Source organism: Vanessa tameamea, chromosome 19 (genome assembly GCF_037043105.1).
Source record: "Vanessa tameamea isolate UH-Manoa-2023 chromosome 19, ilVanTame1 primary haplotype, whole genome shotgun sequence".
NCBI classification, from domain to species: domain Eukaryota; kingdom Metazoa; phylum Arthropoda; class Insecta; order Lepidoptera; family Nymphalidae; genus Vanessa; species Vanessa tameamea.
In genome coordinates, this window is record NC_087327.1 from 10,086,625 (window position 1) to 10,102,425 (window position 15,801).

The 15,801-nt window shown below is 35.2% G+C and overlaps 2 protein-coding genes across 2 annotated transcripts; one reads left to right on the forward strand and one right to left on the reverse strand.

Moving 5' to 3' along the window:
• Nucleotides 1–221: 221 nt before the first annotated feature.
• Nucleotides 222–10,104, forward strand: LOC113402815 (alanine--tRNA ligase, mitochondrial). Its single transcript, XM_026643142.2, has 14 exons — nucleotides 222–618; nucleotides 686–859; nucleotides 1,391–1,536; nucleotides 2,003–2,158; nucleotides 3,718–3,862; nucleotides 4,298–4,431; nucleotides 5,398–5,701; nucleotides 6,281–7,083; nucleotides 7,208–7,357; nucleotides 7,635–7,761; nucleotides 8,202–8,413; nucleotides 8,981–9,185; nucleotides 9,284–9,412; nucleotides 9,919–10,104. The coding sequence occupies exons 1-14, from the start codon at nucleotides 424–426 to the stop codon at nucleotides 10,057–10,059; spliced, it is 3,021 nt and encodes a 1,006-aa protein (XP_026498927.2). The 5' UTR covers nucleotides 222–423; the 3' UTR covers nucleotides 10,060–10,104.
• A 1,536-nt stretch (nucleotides 10,105–11,640) lies between these two features.
• Nucleotides 11,641–15,696, reverse strand: LOC113402824 (protein CLP1 homolog). Its single transcript, XM_064217900.1, has 9 exons — nucleotides 15,463–15,696; nucleotides 15,193–15,354; nucleotides 14,609–14,828; nucleotides 13,883–14,053; nucleotides 13,339–13,427; nucleotides 12,899–13,000; nucleotides 12,665–12,796; nucleotides 12,126–12,307; nucleotides 11,641–12,006 (listed from the first exon to the last, which is right to left on the reverse strand). Exons 1-9 carry the CDS (start codon nucleotides 15,553–15,555, stop codon nucleotides 11,895–11,897), a joined length of 1,263 nt encoding a protein of 420 aa, XP_064073970.1. The 5' UTR covers nucleotides 15,556–15,696; the 3' UTR covers nucleotides 11,641–11,894.
• Between the last annotated feature and the right edge of the window lie 105 nt (nucleotides 15,697–15,801).

A 15,801-nucleotide genomic window follows, 5' to 3' on the forward strand; every position in this document is an offset into this window, starting at 1 on the left:
CAACGTCCAAGCAATAATTTGAAACTCCAAATCGGATACGCTTTACAATGCAAATAGAAAAAATATTTTTCATGGTTTGGTACCTATATATAATGATCTTGTTCTTACATCTAAACGTACTTCCATAAAAATTAAACTTATGTACATTTTATAAAAATCTCTATAAGAATATAACAGCTGTTGTGACATATGTCAATTATTGTCAAACTTTATTGACAGGTGTGACTGAGTCAAAGTTCAAAAAACTGCAAAAATATTTGTTTTGCGAATTTTAACAACCAATTAAAACTATTTCACAGCTCAAGTAATATATATATGTATTAACTATGTTCCTACGATCAACAGTAACTATATAGCGTTAGCGATATTAAAATAAATAAAAGCTAATACTTAATATTTGTTTAAATCATATAACCTGGAAAAATGTTAAGGCTACAAATTTTAAAAAATAGAATACATAGACCTTCTCAGAGACGGTTGAAATCTTCAAGCAGCTTCATTAGAAATACTTTCATAAATTATTTTAAAGATAATCATGATCATAAACATATTAAATCTAGTTCTGTTGTGGCACTATGTGATCCTACAGTGCCATTCGTGAACGCTGGCATGAATCAGGTAAATTCATAACTAATTATGAATATTAATGTAAAATTGAACACTGACTGCAACCACTTTTCTTTAGTTCAAAGGAGTATTCTTAGGAGTTGTCGATGCCCCATGCCCTCGAGCTGTTAATTCACAAAAGTGTATTCGTGTTGGAGGCAAACATAATGACCTGGACTTAGTTGGTATTGATGGCCATCACCACACATTTTTCGAAATGCTTGGCAATTGGTCATTTGGTGATTATTATAAGGTATAACTTTACTCAAAGTTCTTATACAATCTATATTAACTCACATTCTTAATGTAATTTATTATTACTGTAAGCAATAAAGTAAAGAATATAAAGCAATTATGATTCCACAGAGTTAAAATATAGTTGCTTCCAATCAAAGAAAGAATATAGGTAAACAGATCTTTGACTATCAAATTCTATGCAATTTGCTAACATCTCAGCTATATTATGCATTACTAACAGATCTTTTTTAAATATATCATTATTACATCCACTTTAATTTTACTTCAAAAGTTCTGATAACAAATTAATCAACGTCCAAATGCAATTTTTTCGCAAATCCATAATTAATATCATTGAGTATTCAAGCTCTCTACCAATGATATTGCATTGATTTAATGTCAAATTCTGTTTATTTGGCTTTTGTTGATTTGTTCTTGGAATAGGATATTCTATTGATAATTACACTTACTAAAAAAGTAATTATGTTGAATTAAGTATTTGCATGACAGTCATAGTCATTAAATAAATTAAGTTTTGGTCTTTCAGAAAGAAGCTTGCCAAATGGCCTGGAATCTTCTACTGGGTCCATACAAAATGAAACCTGAAAATTTATTAGTCACCTATTTCTCTGGTGATGCCGTCATAGGCCTGCAGGAGGACAGTGAGTGCAGAGATATTTGGAAACAGATTGGGTATACTCATATGAAAACTATTTATAGTTCTTCTAATATGATAAATTGAATAATGAAAACATGATTTAATTTATTTACAAAAGAGTAACTACTAAGGTTCTTGCCGGTTCCTGTCGGTAGAATCTGCATTCTCAAACTGGTGGTAGCTTCAGTTAATATAGATTGTTAAATCACAATTCGAAAGTGCTTGTAAAAGCCTACTTGCATAAAGTATAATTTGATTTTGATTCTTCTATTAACTGTATAATGAATTAAGTTTTACATTTTCTTACAATCTTACAGAAAACAGTTTATCATCTTTAAATTATTATACAATAAACGGTATACTGTAATATAAACAAACAATAAAAATATGTGATAACTACAGTTATCATAAAGTAATAAATATTAATCTTTGAATTGAAATGAAACAGTGAAAGGCAAAGAATGATTGAATGAAAACAGCTGATAATGTTTTTTCTTTTAGTGTACCATCTAGTCATATCAAAGGTCACGGGGCTAGGGATAACTTCTGGGAGATGGGACCGACGGGACCATGTGGTCCTTGTACTGAGATACACTACATACATCCAGATGGATCTCTTACAGAAATATGGAACATTGTGTTCATTCAATGTATTCGGTGAGTTATATTTAAATTACTTTTTCACTGCTGGGGGCCATAGTGTGACGTTATACAGTCGTTAACCATTTCTAGTAAAAATAAATGCTATAAAATACAAAATTTTAAATTGATGGTGGTGAAATGTAAACGACAATTAATTTTAGTAACGGAAAATGTTTAAAATGAACATGATTTATTTAATCTGTATTTTGAAAATTTAAGTAAACAAACTATACTGTAAACTACCCTCCTCGTCCTTGAAACTATAAGCGCTTAATATAAAAGTTCCATGTAATTCTTACAATTTATTTTTGAATAAGAAATAAATAAACAAAAAATTAACAAAACATTAACCAAACTCTCTCATACCTTTTCCATAAGTCAGATGTAAAACTATAGACAGAACAATGTATTCTATAGCAAATGCTATTTTAAAGCTTATAATCTTATATATTATCTTAGTAGACGCCTAATTGGACTTCAACGCAGGAGGCAGGTCTTCAACGCTAATTTAGTCTTTTAACTTTAAGTAAAATATTTAAAAATAGGATAGTAATTAATGCTTAAGAACTCTAATGTTCGATTTTATTGATTCATTATGCAACATTACACATGCTTTATTTTTTATTAATGAAATAACTTAGACGCGATCACGGGCGACGGGCATAGAAATTCTGTGAGGTTATAATTTTTTTTACAAAGACTTCGCAACGAGCATCGTCTACAATGTCGCTAGACATTTGACACACAAATGTTAATTTTTTTTGTTGTTCATGTGATGATTTCTTTTTTCATTTTATGGTTCGGTTTATACAATATCTCGCCCAAAATGTATTAATAGCCCAATTTAGATACCTACATATTGGCTGCATAACTCCATATTAGAATGCCATATCATAAGTTAACATTCTTACTTTTTTACCTTGAAAATTGCATACCTTAGTCCCATCCAGACCTATCTTAAGCATGAAGTTATATAAGATCTTGAGTTGTTATTATTGACATGCCATATCAATTGCCGCGCCACATGGGCCCCGTATAATTTTTAAATTGGGTCCATTTAAACCACAAGGACCGTTTCCAAAAGATCAGAAAGTAACTGTGACCGCAGTTGGCATAAGGCACGCATAAAAATTCCAAGACCATTGTTATGTTATTCTAATATTTTAAACAAACCGTATTGCCACTTCTGTTGGTTATTGATCGTCAAAGCAAATCGTACTCCTCTGCATGGGTTAACGGTGTTCCCATTAAGCAATTTTACGCAAACTTTACTTGACCATGAAAAATTTCTTTTGTGAGAAATCTTTACCCATCCTAAGGGACACCCAACAATTTTTTATACGGGCCAAGGCACGGAGTCCGATTCTTATTATAGGATTTAGAATAACGTAATAACGTAACTGACTGGCATTAGATAAGAAATACGTCGTTGAGAATACAATGATTTAATCTTAGTACAAGATGCGATTAAATAATATAAACTTTTGTATTGACTAACATATACAAAGATCCCCTATGGATTTAGACTAGTATGATTAGGTAATAGAATTTTTTAAAGGTCGAGTTCGTTACAGAGAAATGGACGGATCAGTGAGTGCACTCAGGCGCCAGCACGTTGATACTGGTATGGGGTTAGAGCGCATGACCGCCTTGCTACAGGGTGTTCCATCTAACTACGACACGGATCTATTCCGACCGCTTATCTCAGCCATTGAAAAGGTGAACAATAAGTTATACACTGTTCGTTTTTATAAAAGACTACACCACCTGCCTCTTTGATGAATTGATTAGCCTATAAGGCGATTTAAATTTAGCTTTTCGGGATCTGCAGCATTAAAATCAAGTTACTTGGTACCTATTATACATCAGATGTACTTAGTACTGTTGTTTAATGTTTTTTGTTTGAGTGTGCCAAAATATAAACGCAAAGACATAACATCTTAGATCCCAAGATTGATGGCGCATTGGCGATCACTAATATTTGTTACGGCGACATTATCTCAGGGTAACGGTCACAGCTTACCATTTGCCTGACATTTTATAAAAAAAAAGTACAATAGAATCTATATGAATCTCAAATCTTAAATCTCATTTGATATTAATATTTATTGTTTAAAACTTAATTGTAAAATGTTTTTGTGTCTCTGTTCAAAGAATAGTAAAGGCGCGGCGGAGTACAGCGCGAGCTACAGCGCCGACGCTAAGCTGGCGCACGCGTACAGGCGGCTGGCGGACCACGCGCGGATGATCAGCGTGTGTCTCGCTGACGGCGTGTTCCCGTCGTCTAGGTGAGGAAAACATTATTTCTATATATGTAAATAAATACATTTCCATGATAACAATCAAACTGTTACCTTATTAATCTAAAATATTTCTTGGTTATGTCATAATGTCGTCCTGTTTGATTTCGGACATCATGGCAAATCTCAAATGATAGATAGGTGTCATAATTCCATAATCATACGGGATAGTAATCTGACACATGGTTTTTTCGATTTAGTGATGGGCTAACCAACAAACAGATACGTCTACTTTCGTTTTAAATACTAGTCTATAGCTCAGCTATATTGTGCACTATGAACAGTTCTTGATTAATATATCTTGATTTATAATACAACATTATTACACTTAAATATTTCGGTTATTCACTTTAATTTTATTTCCAAAGTTGCGATAACAGCTTCGTTGACAAAATGCCATTTCTCGCGAATCTTTAAATTATTTAAGCTCTCGACCAATGATATCGCGTCAATTTGTTGGCAAATGTTGTATATTTACCTCTTGTGGTTGAAATACAATTTCTGTTTAGATTTCGTGTATTTTTAGCATATGTACCTATGTGCAGAAGTAGCTTTACGTTTTTAGTTTATGAAAAGCAGACGAGCAAATGGATCATATTTGCAAATATACAGCGATCCTGTAAATAGGTCATATAAAAAAAAAAATTTTAAGCTTTATTTAATGTCTATTTTTACACGAATATAATTTAGTTTGATACCAACGACCATGTGCAAAAATTAACCCTAATCGACTGTGATAATCAAGCGTAAAATTTATTTAAAAAAAAATATTTCACTTTATATCGGATGAAGTAAATATAAGTTAAAAATGTGTTTATAATGATTACTATCATAAAAATTGCTCTAATAGTCAATGTGCTGTCAAAAATAGTAACTTAAACGTAATATGATGACGTAATGATACCTGATGATGGTATCTCTAGTGGCTGTAGTTACCGTAATATTAAATTTCAGCGTCAACTTAAAACAAATCATGCGAAAGTCTTTCAAAATAAGCTCCGAAGTCTTCCAACACTCCAATCTCCTGTCCATCCTGTACGACGAAATGGTCACCACATTGGGAGACACGTACCCCGAACTCGCGTCCAAAGAGAGAGACGCGAAGCTTATTATTGACCATGAAAAAGATAGCTATAATCAGTTAAGGGCGTCGTTGGCGAAGAAATGGACGAATCTAGTCAAAATACACCCTGAGGTGGAAGAAATGAATGATGTTGACTTAGCAGGTTTTGCCTTAGGATACAAAGAGTTTAAAGAGGTTTGTATATATATTTGATGTGTTGGAATATTTTTATTTAAATCTACATATATAACACTTTTGATTGGTCGGTTTACATGACTAACTATAGCAACAACCAGTGCGAAAGAGATATTGTACCTAGATGAACCGGGAGGAAACTCAGGAGTTACTACACCTGACTGTAAGTGGTTATACCTGCCGATAGACATTGGTACTTTAGGATGCTTTTATCATGGCCCATATTACCAATGCGCCACGTACCTTGGAGCCAAGTTGTTATGTCGTATTTACACTGACTCACTCAGCCTTAAACCCGTAACACAGCAATACTTAGTATTCCTGCTTGATAGTTGAATATATGAAGAATGGGAGTTTACCAAAAAGGCTTGGAAAAACCCCATCACAGTGTAAACTGGATTTAATCTGGTTTTCTAGTAGCTAACTTAGCATGTGATTATCATATACGATTAAAAATATTACTTAAGGTGCACTATATCTTGCATATACTGCTAATGTACTTATTCTCTATACAAAATTATACAGTATACAATTAATACAATTATACAGCAATTATGAAATATAATTGTTTGTTTTCAGTCAATGTCCAAAATAAAATCAACCGTAATACCAGGGGAGGTAGTTTTCAAATTATACGACACGCACGGGTTCCAAGAAGACATTATCGAAAGGATAGCGAAATTGAACAATTTGGAAATAGATAAAAAGGGTTTCTGGAAACTTCTCTCGAATCACAAAGCGAGACATAAAACAGCGTTTAAAGAACAATCTTCCAGTAAAGGAATTATGTTCGATAAAGCGATACAGTTATTAAATGAAAATGGAATCAAGAAGACGAACGATCAACCAAAATATGATTTCAAAGATTTAGACGACGAGATATCATTCGATCCTCTTAAATCAAAGTTAGTTGCAATACTAGACGAGGACGGCGAATGGCTGGACTTCTCAGAACCGAGCGAAAGTAAACCCTATTACATAGTAACCGAGAGCACAAATTTCTTTTGCGAGGAGGGTGGGCAAGTAGCCGACGATGGTTTGGTAGATTTTAACGAAAACGTGCGTTTTAAAGTGGACAGTGTTTTTAAAATTCGTGACATTGTCTTTCATAAAGGCCACTTCGTTTTGAGCAAAGACAGTGATGTTTATGTGAAGAGAGGGAATACTGTAGTGTTAGAAGTGAACGCCGATAGGAGAAGGGATATTATGATAAACCACACTGCAATACACTTGTTGAATGCGGCCATTAGGAAAGTGCTGCCGAATAGCGTGATATGTCAGACTGGGTCGAATGTTACGGACAAAGGGTTCACTTTAAATTTGTCAGTTTACGGTGAGAAGTTGTCGCAGAAGGTCGTGTTAGAAGCTCAGGAATTAATAAGGTTAGACATTATATCAATATTAAACTATTTGACTTTGAAAATTACTTATGTAAATTATTTGGATTACATTTTTGTAAATTTTAGATCTCGGTTACCTAATGTGTACCTTTGCTTGCTTATTCAGACAGACGATAGAATCCAATGCCTTAGTCCAAACTCAAGTTATAGATAGTACGCAACTGTCATCGGAGTCCGGCGTGCTCACGGTCCCCGGGGAGACTTACCCTGAAGTGGGCCTCCGGTTGGTGACATGTATGCCTCCCTTAGTTTCCAAGTGAGTAATCGGAGAATTGTAAGATTGAAAATGGTATGTAATAGCGTGTAACTCAATTAATCGATTGACAGCGCATGCGCAATCTTTTTAGTATATCTTTGGATGACAGATTATTTAAAGAAGAGATTTTTTTAATGATAATTACAGTTTATGAGTTTGTTTAATCAATCGCTGGGGTTTGACGACCAACAGAAACGATGTCGAGTGTTTAAGATCTCTTCATTTGTTACAAAGATAACTCTGTAATCTTAATATAATGGAATGATCCCGCCCGCAGGGAGCTGTGCTGCGGCGCGCACGTGCGCGGCGCGCGGGCCGTGCGCGGCGTGCGCGTGTGCCGCGTGCGCGGCGCGGGGGGGCGCGCGCCCGCGCTGCACGCGCTCGCCGGCCGCCGCGCGCTGCAGGTGCGAGTGGCGAGTGCAGTGCCTGGGAATTCAATTCATTCTAATTTAATAGAGTGTAGTCGGGCTCACCTCGTCTTAAATATGTAGCTATTAGTATGCTGACCTACTGTATTGCCGGCTTCGCCCGCTTGCAATGAAACAGTAAAGAAAATGTATAAATATAATTTATACCCTATCGCGAGCGAGTAGGAATACCGTACCAGTTTAAGCATTTTTCAGAATTGGACCATTATTTCCCTACAAACAAATAAAACTCACCTCTTTGTGATATCAGTATAGATAATGTTCCGAGGTTCCAATCTTATAACTTTCGGTACAGTCTGTGTGTGTCTCTGTGTTCTACAACTGAAATGTCGATAACTATTTAACTAATAAATGTATCTGCTACGAACGCGATCCTTTGAGAGATAATTTTACCTCATCAGTAAACATCTTCCCAGGCGCAAGAACTCTTCTGCCGTGTACAGAAGCTGGCTGAAGTGATAGAACTGGCTGACTCGGAGCGTGTGAAGGGGGAAGTTTCGAGTATAAAGCGGGAGTTGTCGGAGCTCTGTGGGTCGGGCGGCGCACCTTACGGCGACTACGCAGACTGTCTGCAACTGCTGGAGGGCTTAGAGAAGAGAGCTACCAATAAGAACGTCGCGGCGTTACAGTGAGTGCCTCAGTATCAGCGGTAACCGATAAATAACCTTCCTATATGTGAATCCACACCCTAATTTTAAACTAAAAGTTTTGAATGAATTAGTTACGACTGCCACTTTTAATGAATGTATCATATCTCCAAGACACTAAACGTCAAAACAAAGACAACATATTAATGTGATTATAATATCAATATATATATATATTGCTATAACAAGTGACTATATATTCAAACGTTGGGGAGACCCGTAAGGGGGGGGGGGGCAAATACCAAACACTAAGGAGATTCTGAATTGCATCCATCCATCCATCTGATCTGATCCATAACAGAGATGGCCAGATTATGGATAAATACCATCCAGACCAGCTGAGAAATCCAGAATCCCCCGAAGACCAATACCACCAAGGAACACTGGTCAACAAAGACAAACACCGAGTTGTTGAAGAAGTCGTCTTCCTTAAGTTCAATGCAATTTCTTAGACAACACAACAGTACTGTTATGTAATTATATAACATTCAAACGAACTCACTAACATTGAAAGTTTAATAATAATGAAACGAATTTCTCAATTACAGAGCAATAGCCCAAGCGGAAGTTGAAGAAGCATGCCAAGAGGCGATCCGCGGAGGTCGTCGCTTCACTGTGCATTTCTTGCGCTGTTCCTACCTCATGCAAAGCGACGCAGTCCGAGCTACACTTGAAACTGGAGATCAGAACTTGCCCACGTTATTGATGGGTTGTGCTGGAGGAGTCGTGGTGGCAACTGCTCGAGTACCTAAGGTGAGTGGGAAATAGGTAATGAGTTTGATCACCCAGGGAACTGCTGTTAGATTGTAGGACAAAGAGTTGAAGAAATCATATTTTTTAATGTTTTTCAGGAAATGACGTCATCGACGTTTACAGCTGAGAAGTGGTTATCTTGCGTCCTGCCGATATTCGACGCCACCATCCTACCGGCAACAAATGACCGATCTTTGCTAACACACGCTGAAATGAGTGCAACTAAGGTGAAATGGCACCATTCACAATTATCACAAATTCTTAACTAAGCTTGTTATGCAGCCGCTATAGCGTTATGGTTCACGGGCTCGCCATTGTTAATAATCTCTCAGATAACTATCATCCCCACTTTTAGTAATACCTTGCGGCAGCCCCACCAGCAGCACTTGCCTATAATGTAACAATCTAAAATATGATTTTGAGCATTCACGTTGAACGGAATGGAATATCATAGACAATGAATATGAGACAAAAATATGATATTGTTCTCTCTGTCTAATAATCATCATGGCGGAATGTGCGTAACGGTAGTCTCATGTTTAAGTTAAATAAGATTAAAAAAAAAAAAAGCTTTATTGGGTATATTTTTTTATTCAACATCCTTCTATTCTCCTGCAATCACTGGTATTCATTATCATACTTATTGTGATGAGTACATATTTTATGTTCATCGTGCTAGATATTTCCTTTTGTACACTGTTTGTAAACGTTTAATTATATGTAATATTTTCAGGTAAGTTTAATAAACTGCGAGGCTATGGTCCAGGATTCGATGCGGGTTGCAATCAAATATGCGCAATCGCATATCAAGGATCTCAACAATACAGATATCGGGGATAAAGAACAATCCACCCAGAACAGACAACATAACTAGAGTGCATACCGACATTATTTCCAAGCAACAAGCTCAAAAGGCAAATGTTTAACATTTAGCATCGATTTGACGCGATTTGCGAAAAAGGCGTTTTGAACGTCGACAAAACTGTTATCGGAAAGAGATTGTCTTGTATTATAAATAAATATATATATATATAAGGCAAGAACTATTAGTAGGGCACAATATAGTCAAGCTATTATAAAATCACGTGGCATACGTAAATCAAAGGTTTGTTTATCTATATTCCTTCTTCGATCGAAAAAGACCATAGATTCGTAACTGTTGTGTTATAAATTTCTCAGAAACATTTACCTGAATTCATTAGATTAGAGAAAAGAACTTCGTTCTAAAAAAAAAACACGATATAAATATAACACAATAGCAGTATTAACATTAATATAAGTTATCAAAAATATTTTATAGAATTTATTTTTATCGGTTTTCCCACTGCTGGGCAATGGTCAACCAAGTATGCTGCTCAATAGTAAGGTAAATATACTTGTGAATATCTAAGCTTTTAAAATTCAAGTGGTGCTGCTGACCTGCTGTTTATCATGAAGGTCTATCTACTATATACTTTATATTGACCGCCTCATGGGTCTAATGGCTTAATATAAGGCCACAGTTCCCGAGGGTCTGGGTTCAAACCCCAGGTCAAAAGTTATTGGGATTATAAGATTGACGGAATAGAGAGTACACCTCTGTTTGCGCAATATTTACTAATGCACGATGATATCTGTCTTTGTTTAGTTGAATGTGCCTAAAACATATAGTACGCCAAAAAAAATATTAAGAGCCCGTGTAGAGTACCAGACTATCTGTTTATTTCAGAACGATAAGGTTTATATTATTTCAACATTCAAACGTCAACCAATATGTCAAACTATTGATATTTTTAAAATTCAATAATTAAGCCGCGGTTTCTCTGCTCAGCTAATTATTTAATAGATTGAAATTTAATTTGATAACATCAATATTATCTTGTTATCAATCATGCAATTATGTTTAAATTAGAAACGAATCGGTGCTGTAGTCATTTAAATAAAATTATCACAGACTATTAATTATTGTAGTTTTGTGTAGTAATTCTTAATTTCCATGATTGAATGAAATTGTAAGTGGTCTGCGACTATAGCCGTTGCAAGATAAACTAGAGTTTAAGATGTTATCCATTTACACTGAAGTTTGAAGGGTCAATGTACCATAAACTACTTTGAGTTGTTTATGGTTTGATACAGATTATTAAAAAAATAATATATCAGATTACAAGTTATATCATTTCATGCGATAATTAATTGTATTGCTTTTGTGTGAATTACGACGATGATTACTGTAAAAAAATATTCTGGCCATACCGAAATTTTATTATAATATTCTTGTAAAATGTACTGAAATTTGTTAATCTACATCTTCTTTCTTCACAAATTATTTTTAATATTGATATTATTGTATAATATGCAAATTACAATTATTCATTATGTTTATTTGGAAATTCAAACTCCTGGAATATGAAATATTTTATTTTTCTAGTCGGATTGTTGAAATAAAACAAATTATTAAAAACAAAAATGTCTTTTATTTACATAAATTTAAACTAATCCTATCTATATACACATAGAATGAGAAAATCCATCACACTCACGTCAATAAAATCCATCGCACAGTATTCGTTCTATCTAACAGTCAAATTCAATTCAATAAACAGTTATATCAAAATATTTTAATTTATGTGAATTTCACTGTACCAACAAATAACATCGTTCACAAACAATCCAGACACCGCAGGTGGTCGGTGCGAGCTGGTGCGGGCCGATCCGGGTCCGTCCGGATCGTTAGTGGTTGTCCATGTACTGCAGGTCAGACAGCAGCAGCACGGTGGCGGGCAGCGGGCGCGGCTGCGGCGACAGGATGGTCAGCGTCTGGCGCTCGGGGTCCACCGCCGTCCTGTGGACGAGAGGGACCGTCGGAGGGTCTCAGAGCTCAGTTACACTATGCAAGGCAAGAAAAGGTTAACCTCAGGAAGGTATGTAAGGAAGAAGGACTCCACGGCCACGGGTACTCACACGCAGACGAAGCCGGCGAGGTTGCAGTGCAGCACGTGGTCGTCGGGGCCGGCGGCGAAGGACACGGCCAGCAGGCGGTGCGCCAGCGCCGGCGCGGGCCACACGCTCACCAGCTTCGTCAGCGCGTCCTCGGCGCGCATGCCCAGCGGCATGCACGAGTCGGGCAGCGACGGCGCGCCCACCTGCCGCCCGGGACCGGCACGTTATGAACGGGATGATTCATTTTGAGAGACTGACTGAATTTTTAACGTTCTATGTTTGGTCAACTGCTATTCTTGAAATTAAGTTCTATTGGATGGTATTTTAAATCATTCACGTAAACATTGGGAAGGATTTTCAATGAGAATTCTTCTTTTTAATATTACAATAAAAATGTGAAATAATGTTTAACATCATAACATTTGCACGCTGATAAGGCCAAAATACCTGTTCCATACAGGAACCTATTATTAATAGTAATCTTTTTGATAATCTGTATGATACAGTACAAATAACTTATATATACAATTGCAGAAAATTTAGAAATATCCGTAAATTACCTTATATATCTTCAAATCGGAAAACTTAACGTCAAACGAGTGTGGGTAGTACGGTGTTCGTTTTCCATAGAAATACTCCCGTATTCGAGCATCCCTTGCCTCGGCTCGCTGTGTTGACGATCGCTCTACAACCTGAAATGATCATATTTTAATATTTAACATCTATTGAACTTATTGTATAATCAAGCGAAAATTATTAAATTAATGTTAAATACTAATAAAAAAAAAATTTACCCCTCCACTTTTCGGTAAGTAAACAACTTTGACAAATTTTGGCATATCTCTCTTCAACTCATTGTACAGTCTTTCGTTATCTAATACTAAAATGACATCCACCTGAAATATAAAAAAGAAAATTTTTAACAATCTGTAAACTAATTGCACACAAAGAACTTTACCTCATGAAAGAAAAAAATTACAGATAATTCTCCAAGTCAATTATAAGTTGTTAGATCAATGTGTATAGAATGCAACAATATATTCATTCGCCACCAAACACAAGGCGAATTATTAATAAACATTAATCATATGAAAACACAGCAAAAACACAAATATTACAAAAAAAAACAAGATATGTATGAACAGTGAAATATGTAGACTTAATAAACTGAGCTAATTATGACTATATTAAAATAAATAAACATTTATATAACAATGTTCGGAAAATATTATACCTCAAATGCCTGTGCAGCATGTGTCAAGACCTTGTATCCTGCTCCTTTCACCCAACCACATGTGTTGATTATTACACCTGAGGTTGATGCTGCAATTGAATTAAAGAGTCTTTTAATAACATTAAAACTTACAACAACAACAGAATAAAAAAAAAAGAAATGGTATTCAAGTGGTCGAAAATTCAATCGGTATGATCGTATCCCATTAAAGATCCCTTTTTTTTATCGCTGGAGAAACGCATTATGCGTTGTATACATACGGTATGTGGGACTCGCCGATGTCCAGGACTAGTACACCGGAATATCCACTAAAAATCAGTGGTACCCTCTCCATCCCTTCGATGGGCGACAAGGGATCGCTTTCACATGCTACATTAAAGACCCTACCCCAACATATAGTACTATAGTATCCAATCTTACTATAGAAGTTTTCCCAGTTAGGGATCACAAAAAATTCAAAATGTTCAAATATTCCCATGTTTTAACATAGATTTACAGACCAGAAAAGCAAAAAAAAACCAGCATTTTTCTAATATAATCCTACCTTTCTTATTGTTTTCGCATCGTTCAGCAATCACCTCAGCCAGCCGTGACACAATTGTATTATATAATTCCAGATTCTCTCCAGGTGATTTGTGACCAAAGTGGTAGACTAGGGGTGCTTGCTGACTGAAGCCTTCTTCTATAGATGCTGGTCGCTCAACTAACAGGGCACCTAATGAAAAGTATAATCACATTATATACTTGTTAATATTTTAATAGTAGTTTCTTAGTATAATATTATGGCTTCATTAGAGTACTTAATACTTCTGCCTACAGACTAGGATAGCAATAGGACAATATACAATACTGTATATTTTTTTATTAATAGTAAGTGAGAGAGAAATATAGAAAGAGAGAGAGGCATTTGTTACTATATTTTATTGCCAGCTGTAATAATCTGCCAATTTTTGATAATTAATAACATTAAAAATATTCTACACTAAACAAACTTAGGAATGAGGTAATGAGACCACATGAATATTCTATGTCGCATTGGCACCTGTGACATTTATGTTATAAGGGTTGGTTGTCAGTCATAAGGCATAGAATATAGCCTATGTCCTACCATGGAGTTCAAAGTTGCTTTATAACAAATTTCATAAAACTCGGTTCAGTGGTTTGGGTGTGTAAGATCGACAGACAGATAAACAGGCAGTTACTCTCGCATTCATAATATTAGTATAAATTATTTATCAAAATAACATAAAAAAAAATCCTATGAACTTACCCACAGTTCCAGGAACACTTATGTGTCCTTGACCAACATCTAATTCCACAAATATTGGACGTCTTCCCATTCTTACTGCATAATTTAGTAGTATCCTAGTTAATGTTGACTTTCCTACATCACCTGGCCCCACCACCATGGTGACAGGGCCTCTTGTATTCTCCTGTTCTGCTGCGACTCTCTGTTGTTCCAGTGCTGCATGAACATTCAGATAGACTACCTATACATAAATAAAATAAATAAATAAGCACTTTGCTTTCTTCATAATCTTTCATATAAAACAAAATTCATCACTTCTGAAGTGTATTACTGGAAAAAAATTGTCCTTTTAGGATTCAAGTAAAACCTTTATGCTTATAGTGAATTGCTTTGACCTAATTAATAAACTTGTTTAATTATGTTGCTAATGGCTTGAATTTACTAGACAGTCCAGTACACTAGAATAAATTAACAGCTGATATTCTGACTCAGAATTCAAAGAATGAAAATATTTACACTTGAATTTTAATGGAAACTACAAATAATATTAGCATGCTATATGTATTATCATGGGTTTAAGAAAAAAAAAAAACTAAATGAATTACCATTGGAGTTTCCTTAGCGATATAACTAACTTCAGTACGACCTCGGAGCTCGACTGTGCACCCATGCCACGTGAACACCGCCACTTTAGCACCCGTGTGGAACTCATAAGGCTTTCCTTTGACCAGCTCCGTACCAAACAACTCGGCATATCCGCTTTTAACCTAAAAATAATACCATATAAAATTCTGATGACAATCGAAAGATATCAGCCAAAAATTTAATTAAATATTTTACTAATGCATTTAATGCTAGTTTTACTTCAAACTTACCTCTAAAACAACTTTTTCGTTTTTAGATTCTACTTCAAATCGTAATTCCGAATCAGGTTCTAATTTAAATTCTTGTAGTTGGACTTCAGTCATTTTTAGTGAATAATTAAATATAACTTATATTTTAATTATTTAATAATAAAGACTAAGACTTATTTGCAAGATAAAAACAATAGCATCGAAAAGCTTTATTTAAATTCACAGTTGACAGATTGCAAAATTACAGACAAAAAATAGTGCCGTCAAATTGACATGTAACGTGTTAAGCAGTTTTGTACTACAAATTGATAAATTATATTTTATATAAAAAAAAAAACATAAAATTGCCTATTTTCTTGA